The following is a 25,949-nucleotide window of genomic DNA, read 5'->3' on the forward strand; positions in this document are numbered from 1 at the left end:
CTCCCTCCCTCTCCCTCTTTCTCTCTTTGTCCTCCCTCATACCTCTCTCTGTCTGCCCCTTCCCATTCTTCACCCATCTCTCTCCCATCTCTCAAGAGCAAACTGGCCAGTTCAGGACACACAGCCAGCCAGGTTGTTCAGGCTAACACCCAGGGCTGCTGTGGGCGATGGGTGCTGCAGAGAGAGAGCAGGAAAGATGTGTGAGATGCAAACAGGGGCAGCAGTGCACATGCAAAGTTCAGAGAGGTCAGGCTCTTGGGGTGAAGCTGGAATAGAGTTGGGACAGACACCCCAGAAGAAGTAGCAGAACAGAATTATCAGGAAGCTTTGTATAGAATGATATGCAGGATAGTGAGAATGAACTAACTTGTCTGCGAAAAAAAATAGCTCATGCCTGGCTTTTATCCCTTAACTACAAAGTTTTGATATTTTTGTTAATATATTTTAAAATATTTAGATAATTTTCCAGTACACTTATTTATAGTAAATAGTTCTTTGACTTTTGTTCTTAAATGTCATGAAATATTTTCCTTAGGGCACACATTTTTGAAATATAACTTGTCTCTAAAGTAAGATGTATTTCAACACTTAATAGAAGAGAAAATTTTATATTTGTGAAGAAGTTTCTGCTTAAGAGCTTTGTGTCTACACATACTAAATCTGAACAACCAACTCAAGATATATAATGTTTGGGGAAATGTGGTTTCAAAATTGATGTATGACTATTGGCCAGTTTCAATCTAATGACAAATAGAATCTGAATCTGGAAAAAAGAATTGTGTAAAATTCAATTTCTAAACCAGACACGGTGGCTCACTGATTCTAGGAACCAGCAAGGGTCCTTCCTGTCACCTAGTCCTCTGTTGTATTGTTAAGAACATTAGTGATCAAACAATTATGTAATTTTTCTCAAGATCACAAACCTCGTTTTGTTGTTGTTCTTGATGTCTTTTAGTATCAAGAATTTCTTGTGTTCTTGTGCATATGTCCTGGAAATATTCACTATAATGTAAATTAGAAAAAATTTAAGCTAGGGCTTATAGACTGTTAATGCAGAAAAACTGGGTCCAACCCTTGGGACTCATCCATGAGTTTATCAACAGGATCTGGTTGCAGAACCCCAGGCAGCTTCCTCTTTGGTTGTGGGTATGCTGTTTATATTCTGACTACCTTTGAGTAGGTAGTGAGACCGTAATTCCTTGGAGGAAGAGTTTGCTCCATTCCCATCTCACTCACCAGCGATGACCAACTTTCAGGTCCTTTGCCCTGACCCCATTAAGATCCCTCTGACTATGGACGTTCCCAGGGTTGGCAGAAGGCCAGCTATCCTGGTTAATAAACTTTGTACAAAGCCATTATTATGTCTTACTAACATTTTTGAAAATAGTTTTTTAATAGTATCATGTTTGTGGTTTTTCTAGCAGTTCAGAAAAGTTTAAACTATTTCCTTTCTCCTCCTGCTTATAGCTCCATGCTTACTCCAAAGAGAGAGAACTATTGTTAACAGTATTTTATAGATCCTTCTGGGAATTTTTATGTATGTATAAGCTCCCCCAACATATATAAGGCCTTTCCTAAACAAAAATGAGATCAGTCGCTATATATTATTCTTCACCTTGTTATTTTTCTTAATAATTTTAGAGACTTTTTTCTGAAATCAGTGATTGATGATTAGCCTCATTTTTAAAATGGTTTTCTGGTAGTTAATTGTATGCATCTATGTAATTTACTTATTAATGGCCATCCACATTGTTTATAGTCTCTTCCTAGTACAAATTATGCTGTCATAGACATGCTTATATGTATATTCTTGATCTTGTACATCTGTCCTAGAAATTCCTAGAAGTTGAGTTGTTGGATCAAAAAGTATACACATTTTATATTTCCTTGGAGATAAATACCCATCCAAAGATCTTACAGTAATTTACAGTAATTTACTGTAACATTTACTAATGTTACATGAGAGACCTTGTTTCCCCCAAATCTTGTTGAAGATAGGTATATCAAACTTGTTTTTATGATGACCTCATGTTTATTAAGGAAGAGAAATATGTAATTGAAAAACTAATTAACTGGGCAGTTATTAACTATCCGTTTTAAAACTGAGAAACTTCTTAAACCAGTCTTATTTCTCCTCTGACCTTAGGAGTTACTTTCAATTTTATTTTTTAAATGAACATATGGTAAAATTGCCTTTATTTTGTTCTACAGCGCTATGAATTTTTAGCCCACAGATAGATTTGTGTCCTCCACGGTCAGGATACAGAACACATCACTCTAAACACCTGTCTTGTGCTGACCCTGTGTCGTCACACCCACCTCCCCTAACAACTAACGACCACTGACCTGTTCTCTGTCAATATAGTTTGTATCTTTTGAGAGTGTCATATAAATTGAGCCATACAGCTTGTAATCTTTTGAAACTGGTTTCTTCCACTCAGCATTAATAACTCTGAGATTCATCCAAGTTCTTATGTTTCAATACATGATGCAGAAAATTAATGAGAATAGTTGGTCTTTGAAAAGGCCAAGAAAAGTTGATAAACCTCTAGCAAGACTGATGAAGAAAAAGACAGAAGACACAAACTACCAATATCAGGATCAAAAGAGGATCTGTCACTGCAGACCCCAAAGAACAACTCTAGGTATGAAGTTCGACAGCTTAGATGAAATGGACCAATTCCAAAAAACCACAAATTACCAAAACTCACCCAATAAGAAATACATAACATAAGTAGTTTTACAATTATTTAAGATACTAGGTTTAAAATCTTCCAGAAAGGAAATCTTCCACCTACTTGCTGCCATTGCTGTTGCTGCCAGAACCCCTTTTCTTGCTCTTCAGGCCTTAACTAGGAGCTTCTAAGTCTGTGCTGATGCCCAGGTATCTCTGAGTTCTGTCCAGGGGACACAAAGGGGAAAATGTGGTGAACTCAACACTGGTTCACTGATTCTTTGAATGCTTGTCTTTGTTTCCAATCTGCCTGCTACTGTTTACTTTCCAGAGACCTTAAATGGCTGCTGCACATATTCTGTCCAGGTTTTTTTTTTTTTTTTCCAGTACGCGGGCCTCTCACCGTTGTGGACTCTCCCGTTGCGGAGCACAGGCTCCGGACGCGCAAGCTCAGCGGCCATGGCTCATGGGCCCAGCCGCTCCGCGGCATGTGGGATCTTCCCGGACCGGGGCACGAACCCGTGTCCCCTGCATCGGCAGGCAGACTCTCAACCACTGCGCCACCAGGGAAGCCCTGTCCAGGTTTTATAGGCGCATTCAAGGCGAGAGACAGAGTGGGGTGCACGTAGTCCATCCTGCCCAGAACTGAAACTTTAAAGTCAACTTTTAATAATTCCTTGTCTACTGGGTAAAAATGCAGATAGGCTACATAATTTACTTGGGAAACATTGAGGGAGTATCTTTCTCATTTCCGTGTTCCATCACTGTATATCCCTAAGTACAAATGTGGACAGAGCTGGTGATTTGTTTTTCTTTCAAAAGTACTCAGGTAATAGACTGCCTGCAAACAAAGTGTCAAATGAAATGCATATATTTTTTTAACATCTTTTTTGGAGTATAATTGCTTTACAATGGTGTGTTAGTTTCTGCTTTATAACAAGGTGAATCAGCTATATATATGCTTATATCCCCATATCTCCTCCCTCTTTCATCTCCCTCCCACCCTCCCTACCGCACCCCTCTAGGTGGTCACAAAGCACCGATCTGAGCTGATCTCCCTGTGCTATGCTGCTGCTTCCCACTAGCTATCTATTTTACATTTGGTAGTGTATATATGTCCATGCCACTCTCTCACTTCATCCCAGCTTACCCGTCCCTGTCCCTGTGTCCTCAAGTCCATCCTCTATGTCTGCATCTTTATTCCTGTCCTGCCCCTAGGTTCTTCAGAACCTTTTTTTTTTAGATTCCATATATATGTGTTAGCATATGGTATTTGTTTTTCTCTTTCTGACTTACTTCACTCTGTATGACAGATTCTGGGTCCATCCACCTCACTACAAATAACTCAATTTCGTTTCTTTTTATGGCTGAGTAATATTCCCTTGTATACGTGTGCCACATCTTCTTTATCTGTTCATCTGTTGATGGGCACTTAGGTTGCATCCATGTCCTGGCTATTGTAAATAGAGCTGCAATGATGATGTGCATATTTTGAATGTTTGGTTTTCAGAATCCTAGCTTTCCGTGCAGGAATGCTGCTATGTAATACATACTGACTCTTCTCACTTCAAACCTATAGCTTTTTTTTTTTTTTTTTTTGCTGTACGCGGGCCTCTCACTGTTGTGGCCTCTCCCGTTGCGGAGCACAGGCTCCAGATGCGCAGGCTCAGCAGCCGTGGCTCACGGGCCCAGCCGCTCCGCGGCATGTGGGATCCTCCCGGACCGGGGCACGAACCTGTGTCCCCCGCATCGGCAGGCAGACTCTCAACCACTGCACCACCAGGGAAGCCCCAAACCTATAGCTATTTTAGCCTTGTCCCCATGACCATGGACTGTAGCCCAATGTGTATACATGCAGAGACACACATCAAGAGGACAAAAATTACATGTCCTATAGGATCTATATAACCACACAAATTATACTAGCATGTAAAGGTTTTAAAAAGTTATACACTATGATTCAGAGGTATGGAAATCTAACATTATTTCCCCATGACTGAATTCCACTTGCTGTGAGCCCCTATCTCCTCTGGGGGTGAAAAGTTAATCTTGCCACTTCAGGGTAATTCAGCATCTGCCTGTTTAGTATTTGATGTCTTTCAGCAAATTACTCAGTGAATTCATAATTTAAACATACTCACTTGAAAGTGCATACCCTCTGTTGGAGTATTTCTTTTCCTCCTTCCCCAAAATGGCATCATGAGGCAGGGGAAGCTTACTTACCATCCACCATGGCCACGAGGGTGACATCTCTCTCATGCACAGTCCTGAGTCCTGAAGGACTCGTGTGTCTCATGTGATTTGGCCACTGGTTGCTGGCATCTTTCCCTACTGCGTCCTCTCTGGATGTAACTGGTCCCACTTGGCCTTTGTGCGTTGGCATGTGCTGCTAAGACCTGTGGCTCCTGCCATGGTCTTGACCTTCAAGGCTATAAACTCTGCCCTCTTGTGGTCCCCACTCCATCCATGTCTCTTTCACTGGTTGCATCTCAGCCCTTCTGTATTCACCACTGGGACAGGTAGAAACTGCTTAGCCTCTTCCGTGCCATGCTTCAGCCTCAGGGAAACTCGGTACAGTATCTAGAGGTTCACCCTCTGCTTGAACACACCGTGCTGCCATTTCTTCAGTGTGCTCCAAAGTTCCAAACAGAACACATCCCCTAAACTCTGGGGTTTCCTTGTCTTGCCTCCACACCTCACTCTGTTCGGCCAAGCCTAGTGTGCTGAGGGGTGCTGAATTCCTTCTCATAGCTCCAGAAAGCATCTTAGCCTCCGTTATGTCCTCTCTGGATCTCTCCAAGCTCTCCACCTGCCACCCCTTCCCCACAACTAATATGGCTTTTGCCCTTGGTTATAAGATTAATGTCCTAATGCAATAGCTTTTTTATACACAAGCTACTGCTGTCTCTCAAATGTAATGAAAAAGAAGTGCTATTATTTACAATAGCACTAACAAGTAAAAACATAAATTTCTTATAAATGAATGTGCAAGATCTATATAAATAAAACTATGAAATTTTACAGTGGAGTTACTGTAGAGTAGATAGCTCAATAAATGGAGACTTCTTATGTTTCTGGTTAATATTAATGAAATCAATTTGTCACAAATTAATATAGACATTCAATAATGTTTCAAATCACTATTTCAGTGAGGTTCTCTATGGCATTTAACAAGCCAATTCTAAGGCTCATTTGCAAAATAAAATGCTCAAAAGTAGCCAATAAATATGCAAAAAAGAACAATGAACAATGATGGGGTTTTTGTTCTATTAGCAAATCAAGGCCTATGAGCTATAATAATTACAAAAGCCCTCATGATTAATCTGTTAAAATAGAGAAGGATAATTTTTTAAATTGTGATATTTCAAAAGCTGATCTTGTGCTCAATGGAAGAAGTGTAGAATGGAAGTTATCATTTTGTCTCAATATGCTTAACTTTATGTTTATTCAAAATGAGCTATATACATTATGATAAAAATGCTAGGTTAAAAATACTAAGTAATACTTATAAAATGAAAATTGAATGAGTATAGTCAATTCTGTATTCTTGTTTTTCTTATAAGAGATGATTCAGAGTGCAGTTCAGCCAACATATTCATTCATTCAACAGAAATTTTTTATAACCTTTTGATCTGTTCAGCCATTTCTCCCATCCCCCATCTCTAGCAATCACCAATCAGTTCTCTATCTATTCTGTATGTTTTTGTTTTTGGTTTTTTTTTTAATTCCACATATAAGAGAGATCGTATGTCTTTCTCTGATTTTTTTCACTTAACATAATGGACCTTGAGGTCCTTCCATGTTGTCACAAGTGACAAGATTTCATTCTTTTTTAATGGCCAAATAATATTCCATTGTGTATATATATACACCACACTTTCTTTATCCATGCATCCATTGATGAACACTTAGGTTGTTTCCATATCTTGGCAGTTGTGAATAGTGTTTCAGTGAACATGGGGGTGCATATATCTTTTTGAGTTAGTGTTTTTGTTTTCTTTGGATATATACCCAGAAGTGGAATTGCTGGATCATATGGTAGTTCTATTGTTAATTTTTTGAGGAATCTCCATACTGTTTTCCATAGTGGCTGCATCAGTTAACATTCTCACCAGCAGTGCATAAGGGTTCCCTTTTCTCCACATCCTTGGCAACACTTTCTTGTCTTTTTGATAATAGTCATTCTAACAAGTGTGAGGTGATATCTCATTTTGGTTTTGATTTGCATTTCCCTGATGATTAGTGATGTTGAGCATCCTTTCATGTGCCTGTTGACCATCTATATGTCTTCACTGGAAAAATGTCTGTTCAGATCTTCTGCCCATTTTTAAGTGGATTGTTTGGTTTTGTGCTATTGAGTTGTATGAATTTGTTATATATTTTGGGCATTAACCCCCAAGATATATGATTTTCAAATATTTTCTCTCATTAAGTAGGTTGCCTTTTATTTTGTTGATGGTTTACTTTGCTGTGCAGAATCTTTTTAGTTTGATATAGTCCCATTTGTTTGTTTTTGCTTTTACTTTTGGTGTCAGGTTCAAAAATTATTACCAAGACTTATATCAAAGAGCTTACATCCTATGCTTTCTTCTAGGAGTTTTAAGGTTCTATATTCAAGTCTTTAATCAATTTTGAGTTGATTTTTGTGTGAGGTGTAAAATAGTGGTCCAGTTTCATTGTTTTGCATGTGGCAAGAGAATTCCCAACAACATTTGTTGAAGAGACTAACACCATTTATTGAAGAGACTGTCCTTTCCCCATTGTATATTTTCGGGTCCTTTGTTGTAAATTAATTTACCATATATGGGTGGATTTATTTCTGGGCTGTCTCTTCTGTTCCATTGATCTATGTGTCTGTGTTTATGCCAATACCATATTGTTTTAATTATTATAGCTTTGTAATAGAGTTTTAAATCAGGGAGCATGATGCCTCCAGCTTTGTTCTTCTTTCTCAAGATTTTTTTGGCTATTTGGGGTCTGTTGTGGCATGATACAAATTTTAGGATTAAACATTTTCTGTGAAAAACACCATTGGAATTTTGATAGGGATTTTATTGAATCTGTAGATTGCTTTGGGTAATATGAACATTTTAATAATATTAATTTTTCCAATCCATGAGCATGGAATATCTTTCCATTTATTTGTATCACCTTCAGTTTCTTTCCTTAATGTCATATAGTTTACAGCATACAAGTCTTTCACCTCCTTGGTTAAATTTATTCCTAGGTATTTTACTCTTTTTGATGCAATTGTAAATGGGATTGTTTTCTTAATATCTATTTCTTTTTTTTTTTAAGGGAACGCTACTTATTTATTGATTGATTGATTTTTTGGCTGTGTTGGGTCTTCGTTTCTGTGCAAGAGCTTTCTCTAGTTGTGGCAAGTGAGGGCCACTCTTCATCGCAGTGCGTGGGCCTCTCACTGTCGTGGCCTCTCTCGTTGCGGAGTGCAAGCTCCAGACGTGCAGGCTCAGTAGTTGTGGCTCATGGGCCTAGTTGCTCCACGGCCTGTGGGATCTTCCCAGACCAGGGCTCGAACCCGTGTCCCCTGCATTGGCAGGCAGATTCTCAACCACTGCGCCACCAGGGAAGCCCTTAATATCTATTTCTGATAGTTTGTTATTAGTGTATAGAAACACAGCGGCTTTTCACTGTTGAGTATGTTAGCTGTGGCTTGTCATAAATGGCCTTTATTATGTTGAAGTACGTTCTCTCTATACCCACTTTGTTGAGAGTTTTTATTATAAATGGATGGTGAATTTTGTCAGATCCTTTTTGTGCAACTATTGAGATGATCATATTATTTTTATCTTTTATTTTGTAAATGTGGTGTGTCACATCAGAAGTATTTTTTATAATTATGGAGTCGAACACGGTTTCCTAAAAGCAAAATGCTAACAAATTTGTACAACATTTAAATGTTTGTACTAGAATATCTGGTTTGTTCACTGAGCAGAGTAGATTCTCAGTAAATATTTGTTGGATGAATGAGTATAAAAATGAATTATAAACAAATTAAAATATAAGCAAAATAATGGGAAGAACATTTGTCAAATATATAAAAAGTAGTAATACGCAAAATATATAAAGTATGATGCTACAAACCCAAAGATAAACAACTCAATAGAAAAGTGTAAAAAAAAACGTAGAAGGAATAAAAATAAATGGCCAATAAACTCATAAACAGATGCTCAACATCATTAGTAACAAGAAAAATGCAAATTAAAACAAGATATTTTTGTTTATTATTCTGAGAAAATTCTAAATATTGATAATATCCAGTTGCTGTGGATGAGGGTAACACTTCTGGTGGGAATGTATAAAACTGGTAACACCATTTGGGAGGGAAATTTGGCCGTACCTTTCAAGATTAAAAATGCCTATCTCTTTTGATCCAATGTCACTTCTGTGAATCTATTGAAAGCAAAGTTGATTCTGTAATAGGTATATGTGCAAGGATGTCCACTGCAGTATTGCTTGTAAAACTGAGAATTGGAGCAATAAAAAGCCTAGAAACTTTGGTAAGGCTAAATAAATTATGTGGAATACATGTAGTCATTTAAAGGAATGAAACAGACATATATTATTGACATCAAAATAGTTTTTAGGTATATAGTAGAGTTTAAAAAGCAAGTAAAATTCCACATATAAAATGATCCATTTATATGAAAATAAAAAGGTTATTATATGAATATGTAAGTGCATGGAAGAAGGACTAAAAAGATATATACTGACTGTGGTTACCACTGGGGAAGAGAATGAGGTAGAGAGAAGTGAGGTCCTCATATTTTATTACATATAGTTATATTTTACTCAGATCTCTTACAGTGAGAATATATTCATGTATCACTTGGTAATAAAAAAGAGAAAATAAGAGGAAGCTTTATGCAAAAGTCAAGAAAGGAATAAAGGTAGAGAGGAAGAAAAGGAATCAAAGTGCATTAAGCATGTACAATAGAAGTAGAGACCTAGATGAAAGAAAGCCCATTTAGTCTTCTGAAGAGGCTCTCTGCTTAATCCTGGCTGGTGCCTGATTAGCCCACCAGAGTAGTTAAGATCTTATTCTTGCTCTATTTATCAGGTACTATGCTGCTGCCAAGCTCTGTGAAGGGACAGGGGTTCTTGGAAATGGCTTCTGCATGCAAATCAAGGTGGGGAAGACCCCCATCCTCTGTGTAACACATGGATTTGATTCAGCCCTAAGAGCAATCTTGAGTCAAGTTGCTGGCTGTTGTCTTTTGTGCTCCCTCCCCTAAGTTACAGTGGTCTTTCATGGAAGCCTGAGACGGCATGTAATTTGTGTCTCTGGGAATATTTATGAAAATTCACGTTTATGTAACATTCCTTAGCTTTTCCGTAGTCCTGGGGGCTAACCTAATGAATAGGTCCCTAGCTGCTGAATGATTTTGTCAATAGGGAGCATATATTCCTCTGTAACACAGGCAGAGAATACCAGGAGCATAGACTTTGCTCTGGTGTCAGGAACAGGAGAACAGCCACAGGTCCATACCCATTCATGAGGACAGTTGATGCCTGACTCCCAGTTCTGTCCTTCCAGTTATTCCCTGTGCTGAGTATTATTAGTTCCGAAGGCTGCCGTAACAAACTACCATACACTGGCTGGCTTGAAACAATAGAAATTTATTCTCCCACAGTTCTGGAGGCTTAGAAGTCGAAATCAAGATGTCAACAGGGCCCTGCTCCCTCTGAAGGCTCTTCTAGCTCTTGCTGGTTGCTGGGCAGTCTTGGCATTCCTTCCTCAGCTTGTAGCTGCATCACCCCAGTGTCTGCCTCCACTTTCACATTGCCTTCTCCCTGTGTTTCTCTGTGTCTGTGTCCAAGTTTCCCTCTCCTTTCTCTTCTAAAGGTATCAGTCATTGGATTTAGGGCTCACCCTAATGCAGTATGACCTCATCTTAATTAATTACGTCTTCAAAGACCTTGTTTCCAAACAGTGTCACATTCGGAGATTTCAGGTGGATATGAAATGTGGGGGGACACTACCCAGCTCACTGCACGGAGCACCCCAATTTAGATTTCCCACACCTTTCAGCATTCTTATTTACTCTTTGGGTGACCTTCATGCTTTTGTTTTGTGGCTCATTTTTCCTCCTTTGTGTATGTGTTCTTTTTTTTTTTTTTTTTTTTTTTTTGCGGTACGCGGGCCTCTCACTGTTGTGGCCTCTCCCGTTGCAGAGCACAGGCTCTGGACGCACAGGCTCAGCGGCCATGGCTCACGGGCCCCACTGCTCCACGACATGTGGGATCTTCCCGGACCGGGGCACGAACCTGTGTCCCCTGCATCGGCAGGCGGACTCTCAACCACTGCACCACCAGGGAAGCCCTGGGTATGTGTTCTTCTTTGCTGAACTTGACCATATGCTTCTGACAGTAAAGCTTCATACATTTTACTTCTCCAAACACCCATAGTCTCAGTAACCCCAGCTCTAGACCTATTGGGGCAGCCTGTCCCATTGCCCTCATGTGTATATACATGCTCATCTAATCAGTTCCCCAGTATTTAGTTTGGAAGATTTCTTTACTTGGTCCATGGCTTACTACAAGGCTAGGCATGTGATCAGTTCATAATAATTGCTTGTTGACTAGAAGCAAAATACTTCTCTTAGGGAGCAGGCAGAAGAATTTAAACTGCTATGTTCTTTAAAACAAAGCAAAACACACACATCTGAACAAAACGCATTGCATAATCAAGTACGTGACACTAAGTTCCCAGTCGCTGTGGAATAGTCTTGGCTGGTTTTGCTCTTTCCAGTTTTCTTCTTTCCAGCTTTGGGAGCAGGTTTCTTTTATTCTAGTCACAGCTCAGTACGGTTGGCCAACTTTCTCTTTTTCTCCCGGGTTCAACTATTTCATCCAAAATTTCTATTTTTAATCCTTCTTTCAAAAAGTCTGTGCAGGGCTTCCCTCGTGACGCAGTGGTTGAGAGTCCGCCTGCCGATGCAGGGGACACGGGTTCATGTCCCGGTCCGGGAAGATCCCACATGCCGCGGAGCGGCTGGGCCCGTGAGCCATGGCCGCTGAGCCTGCGCGTCCGGAGCCTGTGCTCCGCAACGGGAGAGGCCACAACAGTGAGAGGCCCGCATACCGCAAAAAAAAAAAAGTCCGTGCAGTTTGGGCCTATAAATAATTTCCACATTGTGCTCTTTATTTTCCAACATGGTTAGAAATAATGATAACAAAAGTAATGACAAAAACTCTTAATTTTATAATGTGCAATTCTAAATGATGTGTACATTTAATAAGCCACAGATTTCTAATTTTTAACCTTATCCTTATGATGTGGTTGGTGATGGCATTGATTTCATTTTTTTTGGGTACAATGGTGGGCTTCGGGGAGGACTCAACAGTCCTTGTGGGGAGGAGGGAATGTGGCAGGAGTGGTGGAAAAAGCAGAGGAAAAGGAACGGCCTCCAGCAGAAGCCCTTATGTCACCGGGGAGATACTTTCAGGGCTTCCTTCTTCCTTCAGGAATGCCCATGTTGTTTCATAACGGACCACGTGATTCAAAACTACAAGTGTGTTGGCAGCATAAAAGTCTGAGTGATAACCATGATGGGCCAAGAGATTCCATGCTTGGTATGTCAGTACTAGAGGTGGTTCAAATGCGGGTCAACCAGGTTAGGAAAGCTCTATTCATATCTGTCTCCCTTTGTTTGGAAATACTTTATAATGCCTCATTTCTAGATGCAGTTTTGTAGTAAAAAATCTCAGTACCAAGTTACATAAGTAATTGCATTTGGCTGTTATAATTATTATTATTATTATTACAAGTTGATTTATGCCAACCAGCATAACTCCTGAGGGACCAGTTAGTTACACAACATCTGTAGCAAGCAGGCACCTGGATCTCTTGCCTTAAGTTATTTCATGTACTTTTGCTAACTTTTTTTTGGCTGAAACTCTCAGGTCACTGCACCCTAGTCCCAGGCAGCAAAGCTCTTCTTTAGAAGCAGGACTGCCAAATATCTCTTCATATGTGCACCTATTTCATGTGTATTCCATCTCCACTCCTTCCTGAAGAATGACAGTCCCCCTCTCACCCTTTGAACCAACATATAGGACTTAGGTCAAGTTGAAGGGCTCTACCTCATCCATGTCGGTTTGTTCTTCAACCTCTAGAGTAGTAATAACTCCTATGGGTTTAGCGTGAAGGTCTCAGGCAGCCTGCTGAGTGTTCAACGTTATTAACTCGTGCCATTCTCATAGTGGTCTCTGTAACAGGGCCCCTGGGTCAGACCCAACCTGCTGTCTGGTTTTGTATGGCCAGAGGCTGGGAATAGGTTCCATATTTTTAAATGGTTGGAAGAAAAAAAGAAAAGATGATATTTTGTGCCATATGAGGAGTACATGAAATTCAGATTTCCGTGTTTTATTGGAACACATCACGCCATTTGTTTACATCTTGTCTGAGGTTGCTTTCACGCTACAACTGAGGGGAGTAGTTGAGATAGCGACCTTGAGGCCTGCAAAGTGAAAAATATTTACTGTCTTACCCCTTATAGAGAAATTTTGCAGATCCCTACTTTAGGTGGCTGGTTGCATTATTATCCCCATCTTACAGATGAAGAAATGTAAGCTGAGAGTTTTAAGTTTGTCTGTAGCCATTTGTCCACATGGTGAACTTGAGATTAAACATGTTGGATATCAAAGCTTCTCTGGAGCAGCTGAGACAGTCAGAGAATTCCAAGAACAAGTATTTGTGAGGGAGCGTCTCAGCACTCCAGTATCCTCTAACAGAGTTCTTAGAGTGTGACTTCCTTCTGTGCACGTGTGTGTGTATGTGGGCATGCCCATGTGTATGATTAAAGCATAAGAGAGAGCTATACCAGGAGGAGGATGAATTAAATAAATTTTTTTAAAAATCCCTGCTTTAGAAGTAGAGGAGATGCGGTACCAGTAACATCTAGGAGGCTGCTGCTTGTCATTTCAGTAGAAGAGGGATGGAGGGATTATCCCTGCTGTTGATGATGATAGTAACAGTTGTTGCTGAATGATAATAATCACTTCCAACTAGAAGAGAGCAGTCGTTAAGAGAGCAGTTCTCTGTGGCTGGCTTATTTGATCATATCCCAAGAGTTATAGTTCGGTAAACGAGTGAGTGAGTAATGCTTTGCCCTTTCGGCGCTGTCGTTTTGCACATGCGCAGAAAGAGTGTGTGCTCCTGGGCTGTTTCATCGCGGAGCGCCGCTCATCAGCATCCCTGTGAGTGCTGCTGCCCAACGGAGAGGTGGGGTGTGGTCCTCAGCTCTCACTCTAAAAGCCCTGGAAGGAGCTGCGAGGGACAGTGGTTGGGAATAAAAAGGTGCCAGTTGTTCTGAACGGGCCAGGAACCCCTGACGCCTACTTGGAGTCCTTTGGAATGTAAGCCTTTTATGTGTGGGGTGTTAGGGGTCCTTTCTGCAACCAAACCCTTTGAAATATTTCTCCAGAGTCTGAAAGAGTCTGACAATTGGTCACATTTTTTTTTTTTTTTTTTTTTGCCCAATAGAGTCCCAGAGGAGGGAGTCGTAAGAGAGACACATTCCAGGTGTGGGTATTGCCCTAACATCTGCCTGCCAGAGCCATGGGCTCTATGCCTTAACTACTGTTTGAAGGAGTTTGTGAAGGTTTTTCATAGCTGTCAACCAGAATGTGTATGAGAAAGATCATGAGTTTATGTGTATATTCCCAAAGTTACGTTTTTTGTTTTTCTATTGTTCTTTATGGTGATTGGAGAAAGACCACTGCATTTTAAGGAAAGCTGCTAAGGGATGTTTCACTAGCAAAAACAAACACACAAAAAAATGAGATTTGTTTTTACAAACGTTTGAGGATGGTTGTCGATTAAAAATAGAAAGTCATTTTTTTTCATTTTCACCAGGGAGCCTGCTCACCTAATCATTTCTTATCCCCATCCCCATTTCTGGGCAAGGTTTCAAAGTGGAGATGAGGAAGTCTGTTTCTGCTTTATAAACGGCTATTCCTCTCCCCGTGTTCTCAATGTTACATGCATGGCTGAGTAATGCTTTTTTAGATGTTGACTTAAGTACAATTCAGTCTTCTCCATCTCTTCCCTCCCATTTCCAACCTCCCGTTTCCTTCTCTTCTTCTAGTAGGAGTGTTTACCTAAATGTGAACTTTTGTTTGTTGGGATATTGTGCCGTGTGCATGTACCAAGAGCCCACTGGATCTGTCCGAACACCTCTGGGGAGGTCGACGAGAACCCCGGTGCTGTACCCTCTTCCAAAGCAGGAAACAGAGAAGTTAAGTGTCTTGCTCAAGGTCACTGTCTGAAGTCCCTTTTGAAGTTTGGGCACTCATACCCTGGGGGATTTGGGGTTCCCACCTCCCCGTGTGCTTCTATCACTGATGCCAAAGCCTTAGTACTACAGGAGAAATGAACTATGGTGTTGCCTCCCCGTGGGGTGACCATGCTGCCCAATCTAGTAAAGCCACATAGTGGCTCTTCATGATGACACCGTCAGGGAAGGGCCCTGAGCAGAGCGTGGGCTTTATTGCCTGCGTGTTACCTCCATGCCAGGTGTTTCCTGCTCTGCAGATAGCTCCTTCATCAGACATTTCCAACTCTGATTCTGCGCCAAATATTTGGCACAGGTGAGAGGCATCCTTTGCTTCCTTCCTCTTTCCCTGTAGCTTAAGAATAAAAAGCATGGGAGCTGGAATGGTAGAGACATTGAGCTGCTAGGAGAAGGGGTAGGCTCATCTCCAAAAGAGGATTTCGACCTCAGACTCATACTGGGGAGCACATGCCGGCTGTCACCTGGAGCCCGGGAAAGCTCCTTTTCCAGAATTTACACAGCTGGTGTTTTGACCCCAAACCACTGCCAACACACATGATGGGGGGGGGGGGGGTGTTTAATGATTAAAATTTTTAAATAGTTGTATTTCTCCCCTTGTTTATTTTTCTAGAAGGTAGTAAAGAGAATTTCACTTACATTTGTGGCTTTGGTTGCGTGGAGATGAGAAAAAGGGAATGGGTGGGGTGGTCTTCCCTCATCCCTTAAATCCTTTATTCTCCTTCATAGCATTTATGACCTTCGACATCCTATATATTTTGCTTATTTATTTTGATTTTATACCTGTTTACCCCACTAGAATGTGTCCTCCCTGAAGACAGAATTGCTTATATTTATATCTAAACCTGGGCCTGATACCTAGTAGGTACTCAAAATTTTTGTTAATTGAATTAATTAATCCTTCCACTAGATGTAGCTATTCGAACCAACTCCAGAGTCCCTGAATTTGTTCCAGATGTTGAAGGGCAGAGGCTGAATTGTAGGACCTGAGATTTTCAAAATATAAATCCTAGAAAGTGCTGTAGTGATTCAGATGGTAGACCTTCTAGACTAGTATTTTGATGGGATGAATGTTATGGCAACGCCCGGCTGTTCGCCTTGACATCTGCCTCAGAGGTTGGACATCATCATTCATTCATTCAGCCAGACAGGCAGAGAGTCGATCTTTTATCAATAATTAGCTCTGGGGATAGAAAGCTGAACAGGATATATAGGCTCATTCCCTCATAAATCTTGTCATCTATAACTAGATCAACATTTTGGGGGGAACTTATTTATCTTTTCAGCCTCTTCCAACCCTGTGAAGAAGCATTCCTTAGTGTCAGTGATGCTGGATCAATATGAGACAACAGTAAGGGTATATATGATGGTGGAAGAAAATGGGTAGAAAATTTCAGACTTGAAAAGTGCTGCCTCCTGATTTTTCTGCTACCTGCTCGCATCCCCTCTCTGATAAGGGGTCTGTTGGTGAGCATATCATTAGTACCTTGTATTGGTTTCTTCCATGATCACATCCTAGCAAATGGCAAGATGCTTAGTGACTTTTTTCTGTATGGCTTAGCAATAGCATATATGAAAAGAATTCCAGCTGTTGGTCTTTTGTAGATTCAGAGTGAGTCCACATTGAGATGAGGCTGTTGAGGGTGAGCAACAGTTATGTCCAAAGCAAGGCCGGGGATGGTCCCCTCACCCGAGCAGCTCTGGCAACCCCTGGCGCCCTGTGCTTGAGGAAACACAGAGGAGGGAAGAATACACCCAGGGTGAGGGCACTCAAAACTGTTTCATGTGAGGAACAGTTAAAAGAACTGGGGATGTTTATTTTAGAGAAGACTCAGAAAAACCGTAAGCTCTGTCTGCAAATGGTGGAAGGGCTCTCCATGTGGGAGAAGCATTGGATCATCCTGGAGCCTCAGGTCTTGGAACAAGGATGGCTGGGTGATAGGACTTCCTACAGTCAGGGTATTCAAAGGTGGCCGCCTGGGGAGCCACCTCTGAGCCTCACTGCTTGATCCCTTAGGAGGAATGCAAGTCCTAATTTGTATCCTATCCGATGAGCCCAGATTCCTATTGAAGCCAGCCTAGGGCATGGCGAGCAGATATGCTGACCAGGTAGAAGAGAAAATGACAGCTCTCATTTGGGTCTGCTTCTGTGATCCTCCTTTCCTCTGTTTGCCTTCGGTCAGATGATTTTATTCCCCCAAATTCAAATATTCGGAGTCTCTATTAAAATATATATATTTAATAATATATGAAATAGTTAACAATACATGGAATAAAAATACATGCATTTAATGATATATATAATATACATTATTATTATATATAATATATATATTATATACATGATAGAATTGCTTGTATTGTCATGTGGGAACAACCTGAATGATGATTAAAAAAGAATAGTTGAGTAAATTCTAATGTATTATATGAACCATTATGCAGTCATTATGGACAATGAGTTAGATCTGTATCTACTGCCCTAGATGAATGGGCAGGCTAGAGAGTTAAATGAGAAAAGCAAGAGAAACATATTCCATACATAGTATGATCTTGTTTTATGAGAATAAATTATATTTTAAATATTACATATGTAATCATGTTGGCATATAGTTTGTGTGAGTATGGCAAAAGTGGGGATGCATAGAGATGAAGTGGTTGTTAACAGTAGTTGGAGAGTTTTGGGTGAGGTGGGGACCTGAGGGACAGAAGGGGCAGGAATAGAGACAAAGTGAAGGAAAGTGAGAGGGGACAGCTCATCCATCTGTCTGTCTATCAATATCCATCTATCTACCTATCATCTATCTGTTATTGTCTATCTAGCTTCATTGGTTGTGCTTAAACAAGTCTTAATTTTGAGGACTTTAATAAAAGAAAGAAGAAAGAAAGAAGAAAGAAAGAAAGAAAGAAAGAAAGGAAGAAAGAAAGGAAGGAAAGAAGGAAGAAAGAAGAAAATGTCTTTCACTTTTATGCTATTTTCCTTTTTTTTACTCTGTTGCTCTTATAAAAACTGTCTCAACGTTTCTATTAAGGACACTCAAGAGGTTTTATAATAAAAAAAAAACTATTAGTTTTCATTCTTTTGAGATGATGATTTAAACAGTTGAAAGAAATCTGGGGAATGTATAAAGATAAAATATTTTGAATCAAAATTGAGTTTCTAGATATCGTGAAAGATGAATGACTTAAGAATCATTTGTATTTTTCTTCATTGTTTCTTTACTGTATAAGAGGTGTCCATTTTCTCCTAGTGCTCCAGAAAAATGTTCCCTTTCTTAAATCTAGGGAACACAGGGTCAGGTTAGGAGCACCCAACTCAGTTAAAAAATTTGCTAGTTTCTGGTGGGGAAGTGAAGCATTGAGTGGAGGGTTCTGACATGTGTGTGTGTGTGTGTGTGTGTGTGTGTGTATGTGTGTGTGTGTGTGTTTTTTTTTTTTTTTTTTGCGGTACGCGGGCCTCCCACTGCTGTGGCCTCTCCCGTTGCGGAGCACAGGCTCCGGACGCGCAGGCTCAGCGGCCATGGCCCACGGGTCCAGCCGCTCTGCAGCATGTGGGATCTTCCCGGACCGGGGCACGAACCCTTGTCCCCTGCATCAGCAGGCGGACTCTCAACCACTGCGCCACCAGGGAAGCCCCTGTATGGGTATTTTTAATCAGTTTTTCCCTGCTGAAATATCCAGTAAGATGCTGCTATGTTTTTCTGGGATTTGGATACTTTCTTTCAAACTATTTTAGATAATTGTTTTCCATATTAAATTATCCTCATTATACATTCATTTTTGATGCCAGTAGTTCTTTCTACATAAAGGATTTGTTTGTATCCAGAATAGCCCCAGATGTTGTAGAATTGGCTGGTGATTTAACCCCTGCTGATTATGAAAGAAGATTTGAGACAGAATAGGGTGCTGTTTCATATTCACATTTGGATGTAGTCTCAGAGCTGATCCCAAGCAGCATACTGATACAGAGACGAATAATGAGTGGGTGTGTCAGATCGATAGAAATAATAATACTAACCATTCGTATTTCTTTGATTTTAAGATGCTCGTTTTATATACTAACTGAAACCTGAATGCATCTTACTGCACTTGTGTGCATTTATTAGGTTAATATTGCAAGTCAACAGTGGTCTTATAATTAAAAGAAATCCTGTAGAATCCCCTTGGCTGGCTATTGAGTTCTGGAAGTTTTCATGCAATTAGAACATTCCAGAATCAATGAACCTCAACCAGAATTTCAGCCTGCATAATGCTATCCTGATTTAGACAAAGCAGGAAGTTATAAAAGTGTTTCTTTTCATGCAAGCAACTGCCTCATTGATAGATAACACTAAAATGATCCTAAAATTATACGAAGTAGGATCGGTGCATGGCGACTCCATTTTTAAAATCCTGATTTTAGGTCAACGGCACCATCACTTTGGGAAAACTAGTCAAGTGCAGTGACATTTTTCCACCTCACAGGCTAAAAAAATATTTCACTAGGCCAAAAACCTGAGTGGTACTTACGAACAGTTTATCTGTCAGAAGAGAGTGGGAAGAATGGAAGAGAAAATGTTATTTGAACCTGTGACCTGGAGAGAAGGAAAGAGCCATGACATGGGAAGCCGTGCTGACTGACTAGATTGCCTGTATCCTGAGTTTGCTTTAGGTGTCTTGTCAAGCATTTCCATTGAGTTTTGTTGTCACTGTTGCTTCGTTTTCTTGGGCGTAATATCTGTTCTTTCAGAAAATCCCCCTGCCCCTCCCCCCAGGCTAGGCTGGAAGGCTTCATGGCTGACTCTCCTGTGTGTGTTTGAGTCCATGGTCTTTTGCTGCTTTTCTCATGCTTTTTCTTTATGACGTTTCAGCTCATCCACCATACACCATGTGCTTTAGAGTGAAATTCTACCCACACGAACCCTTGAAGATTAAAGAAGAGCTCACCAGGTATTTTTTTGTTTGTTTGTATGTTTAACGTGCCCCTTGAAACAGCCAGGGCCTCTTGAGTTTTACTCTTGTCTAGAACGGAGTGTCTCCACCAAGCAGGCGCTCAGCTCAGCATTTGGCTTGGAATGTTTCTCTTACATTTAATTGTCTTGGGACTTTTCAAACCGTTGTCATTGGGAGTGTAATTAACTGCACAAAAAAGCAGTGGGTTTAAGGAGGAGGTGCTCTCTGAAAACACCTGACAGGGGGATGCTAAAAATAAATAGAAGATGACTGCGTTTAGGATATGGGCAAATTCATAGCTAGTGCAGCCCCTGGGACCTGTCTTTTGGATCTAAGCTTTTCTGAAGGGAAAAGATCCCTTGACAGAATGATGAACTGTTTCGTCATCCCACATTCCGCTTGCTAAATGACCGACCGCGGAGCCGGCTTCCCTCTCCTTGTAGACTCTTCTCAGCCCAACTCTCTACATTTTCTGGTTCTCGGGCCAGGGCCACGTGCAAATAGTCCACCTTCTGGGTGTTTGGCTTCCGTGAACAGCCTTGGCCAATGCCACTGAGCAGGGTCCCGAGAGGGCCAACTCAGTGGATGGAGACGAGCCCATGTGTGCTTAGCTCTTAATGAGCCTCTGATCTGGTGACCGAAAAAAGTCATTGTGTCTAGTCATCTCTCAGCATAATCTGCGTGGGTCCGAAGGCAGCAGAGAAGCCAAGGCAGTGGACTCTGATCATCATGTGCAGAGTCACGTGCTGGGTTCTAGGGTACTGTGCTCTCTCGTTATCCACGAGGGTCTGGTAAAGCTCCACCATAGTGACACAAGGTGATGTTGGAAGGGAGCCATTCTCTGTTAGTAATTTGTGCACGGCTGTTGGCGGAGGTTTGTGCTTGGGGGCGGGGCAGGGTATGCGTGGGAAAGGAGATGATGGACATTGTAAGTAGTGGTTGGTGTTTTGCAATCTGGCCTGCTTTTAAATTAAGGTAAAATTCACGTAACATAAATTTTTTTCACCGTTTCAAAGTGTACAGTTCTGGAGCATTAAGTACATTGACAATGTAAGGCAACCATCACCATTATCTAGTTCCAGAACATTTCTTATCACCCCAAAACGAAAGCCTGTACCCATTAGCAGTCACTACCCACTCTCCCATCCCCCAGACCCTGGAAACCACTCATCTACTTTCTATCTCTATGGATTTACCCGTTTTGGACATTTCATATAAATGGAATCAAAGGGTATGTGGCTTCGGCCTGCTTTGGGCTTGAAAAATTTATTCATTTATTTGTTAAGTACTTCCTCAGTTCCTGCTGTCTGCAAGGGCTATATGAACCACCTAAATAAATAAATAAAGATATTTGTCCTACCCTCTGGGTGCTAACACTGTAATTAGGAAGATCAAATCAGATACTAATGCCAGGCATTATTTCATCAGGGGCCAATATAGCTCACTTTTGTCACTTGTTTTCTTTAAGACCTGGACCAGAGGATAAAAATTGAATATGTGTCACAATATAAATTAAGGATGGGTCTTTTGTTGGTGATGTTGAGAAAAGTCCCATTTGAAAGTAAAAGGGTACAAAGTTTTAGTTAAATCCCTCTCAATTAAATTTGCTAGCCCTTCCCTGCATTTGTCTGAATAACTAAGGTATGAATTGTGCGACATTGCAAACATTTTTATGTCTCCAAAGGAAATTAAGGCAATACAGGTAGAAATGGGTTTTTCTGAGTCAACACAGTCCTTAGAATTCAAAAGGGATCTACAAACTGTGGAATGACTCAGGTACTTATGATTTAAACCCTATCTTGAAAGAATTTAGTTTTTATTGTTTGATGTTATTTTATCATAAGATTAATCTGAAATTTAAGAATTTAATAAATGAGAAGCTAAGATCACATTCATGACCAGGCTAAGGGGTAAAGAAACATTGAGAAAAAAGCGGTTTTAAAAGAGCAAAACAACAAAAATACTCACCAAAAAGGATATTTTTTTAATCCTTCTTTTATCTCTCCGTTTACACAGTCACCTTACAATCCTTTAGATTTCTGAGGCATTTGTAAATGCCATATACAATTGAATGTAATAAAAGCATGTTGGTTTTAAATTTTTTAGTAAGAACCGCCTTTCAATTCATGTTAGATAGAGAAGCGTATCACTAATGGGGGCATAATAATGTATGCCCCAGATCCTCCTGTGTTTTTGTTGCTTAATTCTTTCATGCAGGGAGGGGTGAGACTGAAGGAAAATGCATTATTCTTATTATTTTGGTGGCTATTATATTAAAAAATGAGTATCTGAACCTGCAGCCATTTGCAAGGCTCAGTGGATTATGTGGAATCCGTAATAATCCATGATTATCTCTAGAGTTCACTAATGTGAGCAAGGACCCAAACTCAGCTGTTGTGAAAGCGGATTTTCTTTTCTCAGGAAGCTTTTGTCAAGCTCAATTTCTGAGTTATGGCATCAGAACCCAAACATCTCATTCGTCAGTAAATATTTATTTGAAACGATTTTCCACTACTAAACTCACCCAAACGTGGACAGGAGTGCTTTTTGTTCAATGCATACATGCAGCACGTAGAAAAGAAACTTGATGGCATTTAGCCAGGTAGTTTACATTCTTTAAGAAAGGAAAGATTTCATCATCTCAAGTATTTGTGTGACCTTGGTATTGTGAATGATCTAGGGCCATGGTCCTCAAAGTCACATCCCTGGATTAACAGCAACAGCATCACTTGGGAACTTGGCCCCTGCCCCAGACCTGGGATGGGGCCCTGCAATCTGTATTTTCACAAGCCCTCCAGGTAATTTTAAAGCATGTCAAATTTTAAGAACCATTACTCTAAGGCAATTGGATTTTCAAAAGTATTACTCTAAGGCAATTGGATTTTCAAAAGTATTAGTTTCTTTAAGCAGATATTAGAGTGTACAATTCAGTGGGTTTCGTATGTTCTTTCGTATGCCACCATCACCGTGATCTCCTTCCAGAACATTTTCATCACTGCAGTAGGAAACCTAGTACGCAAGCAGTCTCTCCCCATTCCCCACTCCCCCCAGCCCCTGGCAGCTACTAAGCTACGTTTTTGTCTCTGTAGGTTTGTCTATTCTGAAATTTTATACAAATGGAATCATATAATAGGTGGCCTTTTATATCTGACTTTTCACTTAGCTTAATCTTTTCAAGGTTCTTCCATGTTGTAGCAGGCATCAGTAGGTACTTCCTTCCTTTTATGGCTGAATAATATTCCATTGTATGGATAGACCACTTTCTTTTATCCTTTCATCAGTTGATGGGCATTTGTTTTAGCTATTATGAAGAATGCTGCTATGAGCATTCATATACACATTTTTGTGAGGACCTAGATTCTGATTTAATTGGGTCTAGGGTAGGGTCCATGTTGGTATTGTTTAAAAGCTCCCCCAGGTGATTCTAACATGCAGTCCCTCTGAGAACCTCTGGTTTAGAACCTTATTACTCAAGTGTGGTCCATGGGCCTGCAGCTCAGCTTTACTGGGGCGCTTATTAGAAATATGGACTCTTGAGCCCCACCCAGACCTACTGAACCAGAATCCATATTCTAACAGTATCTCTGGGTAATTCACGAGCTCACTAAAGTGTGAGAGACACCAGTTTAGGGAGGTACTCTGGATCCTTGATGGCCAGTGTAATACTGTTCGCTTGACAAAATGTACACTAACTCCAGATAAGAAATTTATTAGGGACTACCTTTATGTCCTGCACACAATTCCATACAAAGTTGGGGACAGAGAGTGTCATTTGAACCTCCATCGTGTGTCCAGTGCCTAGCACTGTCATAGCATAAAGCGGGTGTGAGATAAAGATTCATCAAGTGGAAGCACCAGGGAGCCACTGAACCCTTCAGTGCATCTGTGTGTCCGGGGATGGCGAGCTCCAGCGCTCGGGGAGGCGGGCGGGCGCTGCCGGCACCTGAGTGATCTGAGTACCTCAGTTACGCTCTCTGAGCGGGGTTGTGCATGAGGCTGCTCACAGGCTGAGTAAAGATCAGATTATTTGAGCCCTGGAGGTAGTGACTGGGGCCGATTGGGTGGTACTCCTCACCTGGCCTCAAGAACCTGGAAAGAAGAAAAAAAGGTTGGTCTCTGCGACTTAAACTTCAAAATAAACAGAAAGAATCTTCACACACCTATAAAGTTAGTCAGAAACAATAGACCCCAGGCCTGAGCCTTCAGTGAAAGAATCAGTCAGGCAAAGACATAGGAGGAGATCTGAAGAGGGCGTGATCAGCGTAGAGGAACAGAGGGGACAGTGACAAGATGAGCCTGAGCCAGGGGTGGTAAACTGACACCGCCCCCCCCCACCACCCCCGCCCCGCCATCCCCAGCTGAATCAGGCCCAGGCGTATTTTTCATTTGACACTCCAGTGTTTTCAAAAACAGAGTTTGCTGCAACATTTAAAATTCAAAGGATTTCACTTCTAAACCCGTCGCCAGCAACCCATCAGCACAGCGGCTGACCCCTTCGCGGGAGCCAGCACCCTCTGTTCTGCTTCCCGACCCCCTCACCCCAGCCTGTTTCACTCAGTAACAGGTTTGTCTGGCCCTGAGGCCATCTGTTTGCCATCCCTGGAGAAGCGGAGAGGACACTAAACAGATGACCGTTTGTGCTGTGAATAAGTTGGCTTTCTGGCCTCGTAACCAAGTCTTTTTGAGATTGATTAACATGAGTCTGTCTGTGCCCCGGACTAGTCTCTGTAGACTGAGTCCGATTCCTGAGTCCTCATTCCACAGAGAGCTCGGGCAGCCTGTAGCTGAGGTGCTGGTGGTGGTAACAGTGGCTGTGGTTGTCCTTGTGTGGGACTTTCTGCCAGGGACGGTGGCTGCTGGGCCCTGTGGCTCTCCTCCATCCTTCCTGTATCTCTTTGGAAAGGGCCAGCCACACAGCTCTGGAAGCTGCCGCAGACACTTCAGGTTTTCTGAACTCTGAGGGCTCCTCCCAGTTTTCCTCTGCTTGCCCTCTGAGGGGCTTGGGTAGGGCTCTGGTGACCCAGGTGCATGAAGCATGAGCAATCCTTCCACTTCTTCCAGGCCTCAGCCAAAACTTAGGGCGACTCTTTCTCCTTTTGCATTGCAGGTATCTTTTGTACCTGCAAGTTAAAAGAGATATTTTCCACGGTCGACTGCTCTGCTCCTTTTCAGATGCTGCCTACCTGGGTGCCTGTATCGTCCAAGGTAAGTGTGGCCACGGCTGCCCATCCCCACCATTGTACTGGACAGTAGAGCTTTGGCTGTTCAGAGACTCCCTCCTCCCCAGCCTCTGCCCATCCAGCCCGTGTCATGGTTTGAGGCCAGGCAGGGCTTGGGTACTTAACAATGGACCCCCGCCTCCCCTTCCCTCCCAAGCCTCTGGGGTCCTGGTGGAAGGCTGGGCTGCAGTGGTCACAGGGGCCTCTGCAAGAACGGAGGTCCTCAAGGCCCCGAGGTAGAGCTCAGACTCTCTGTTTCAAAGGGGCTGGAATGCTTGACTTTGTAAGAAGCTTTGAAGGGATATGGGGTGTTCTGTGCTCTGAGCTCCAACCACCAGGTGTGGTGCATGATGGGTATATTGAGTGGGGAATCTATGTCCAGGAAGGTAGGTGTCAAAGGGGTGTCCTTTCAAACCTTTGGAGTGAAATATCAAAGCATTTATACATATGTATTCACACGAGTAGTACGTGTATATACGTGCACTGTAGCTAATGCTTCAGCTTTTCTCGTCACGCAGTGTGAGGAGAGCGTCAGGCTCACAGCCTGTCATTCTACAGTTTGAGCCTGAATTCCCATTTCCTGGTTGTTTCACCATAGATAAATGACTTAAACTCTTTAAGCTTCGGTGTCTTTATATATTGAATGAGGTGGTCCTACTTGTGTGACAATTTCATGAGACTTATTCTCAGGGTTGAACAAGCCCCAGAGGGTGGGGCATTGGGAAGCAGTAAGCATATAGGACCCAGGGTAAGCTTCTGGATGTTTCGACCTGTAAGAAAAAAGTGTTTGAGAGAAGGCTGTCTCCAGAG

At 41.5% G+C, this 25,949-nt stretch overlaps 1 protein-coding gene across 1 annotated transcript in view; it reads left to right on the plus strand.

Moving 5' to 3' along the window:
- Positions 1-25,949, plus strand: part of FRMD3 (FERM domain containing 3) — a 313,236-nt gene that overhangs the window by 183,057 nt on the left and 104,230 nt on the right. The window contains exons 5-6 of the mRNA XM_079927578.1: positions 19,839-19,917; positions 25,028-25,125. Of these exons, the coding sequence (XP_079783704.1) occupies positions 19,839-19,917; positions 25,028-25,125 (177 nt within the window). The remainder of the gene's footprint in view (positions 1-19,838; positions 19,918-25,027; positions 25,126-25,949) is intronic.

Source organism: Stenella coeruleoalba (genome assembly GCF_951394435.1).
Source record: "Stenella coeruleoalba genome assembly, chromosome: 7".
Taxonomy (NCBI): Eukaryota; Metazoa; Chordata; class Mammalia; order Artiodactyla; family Delphinidae; genus Stenella; species Stenella coeruleoalba.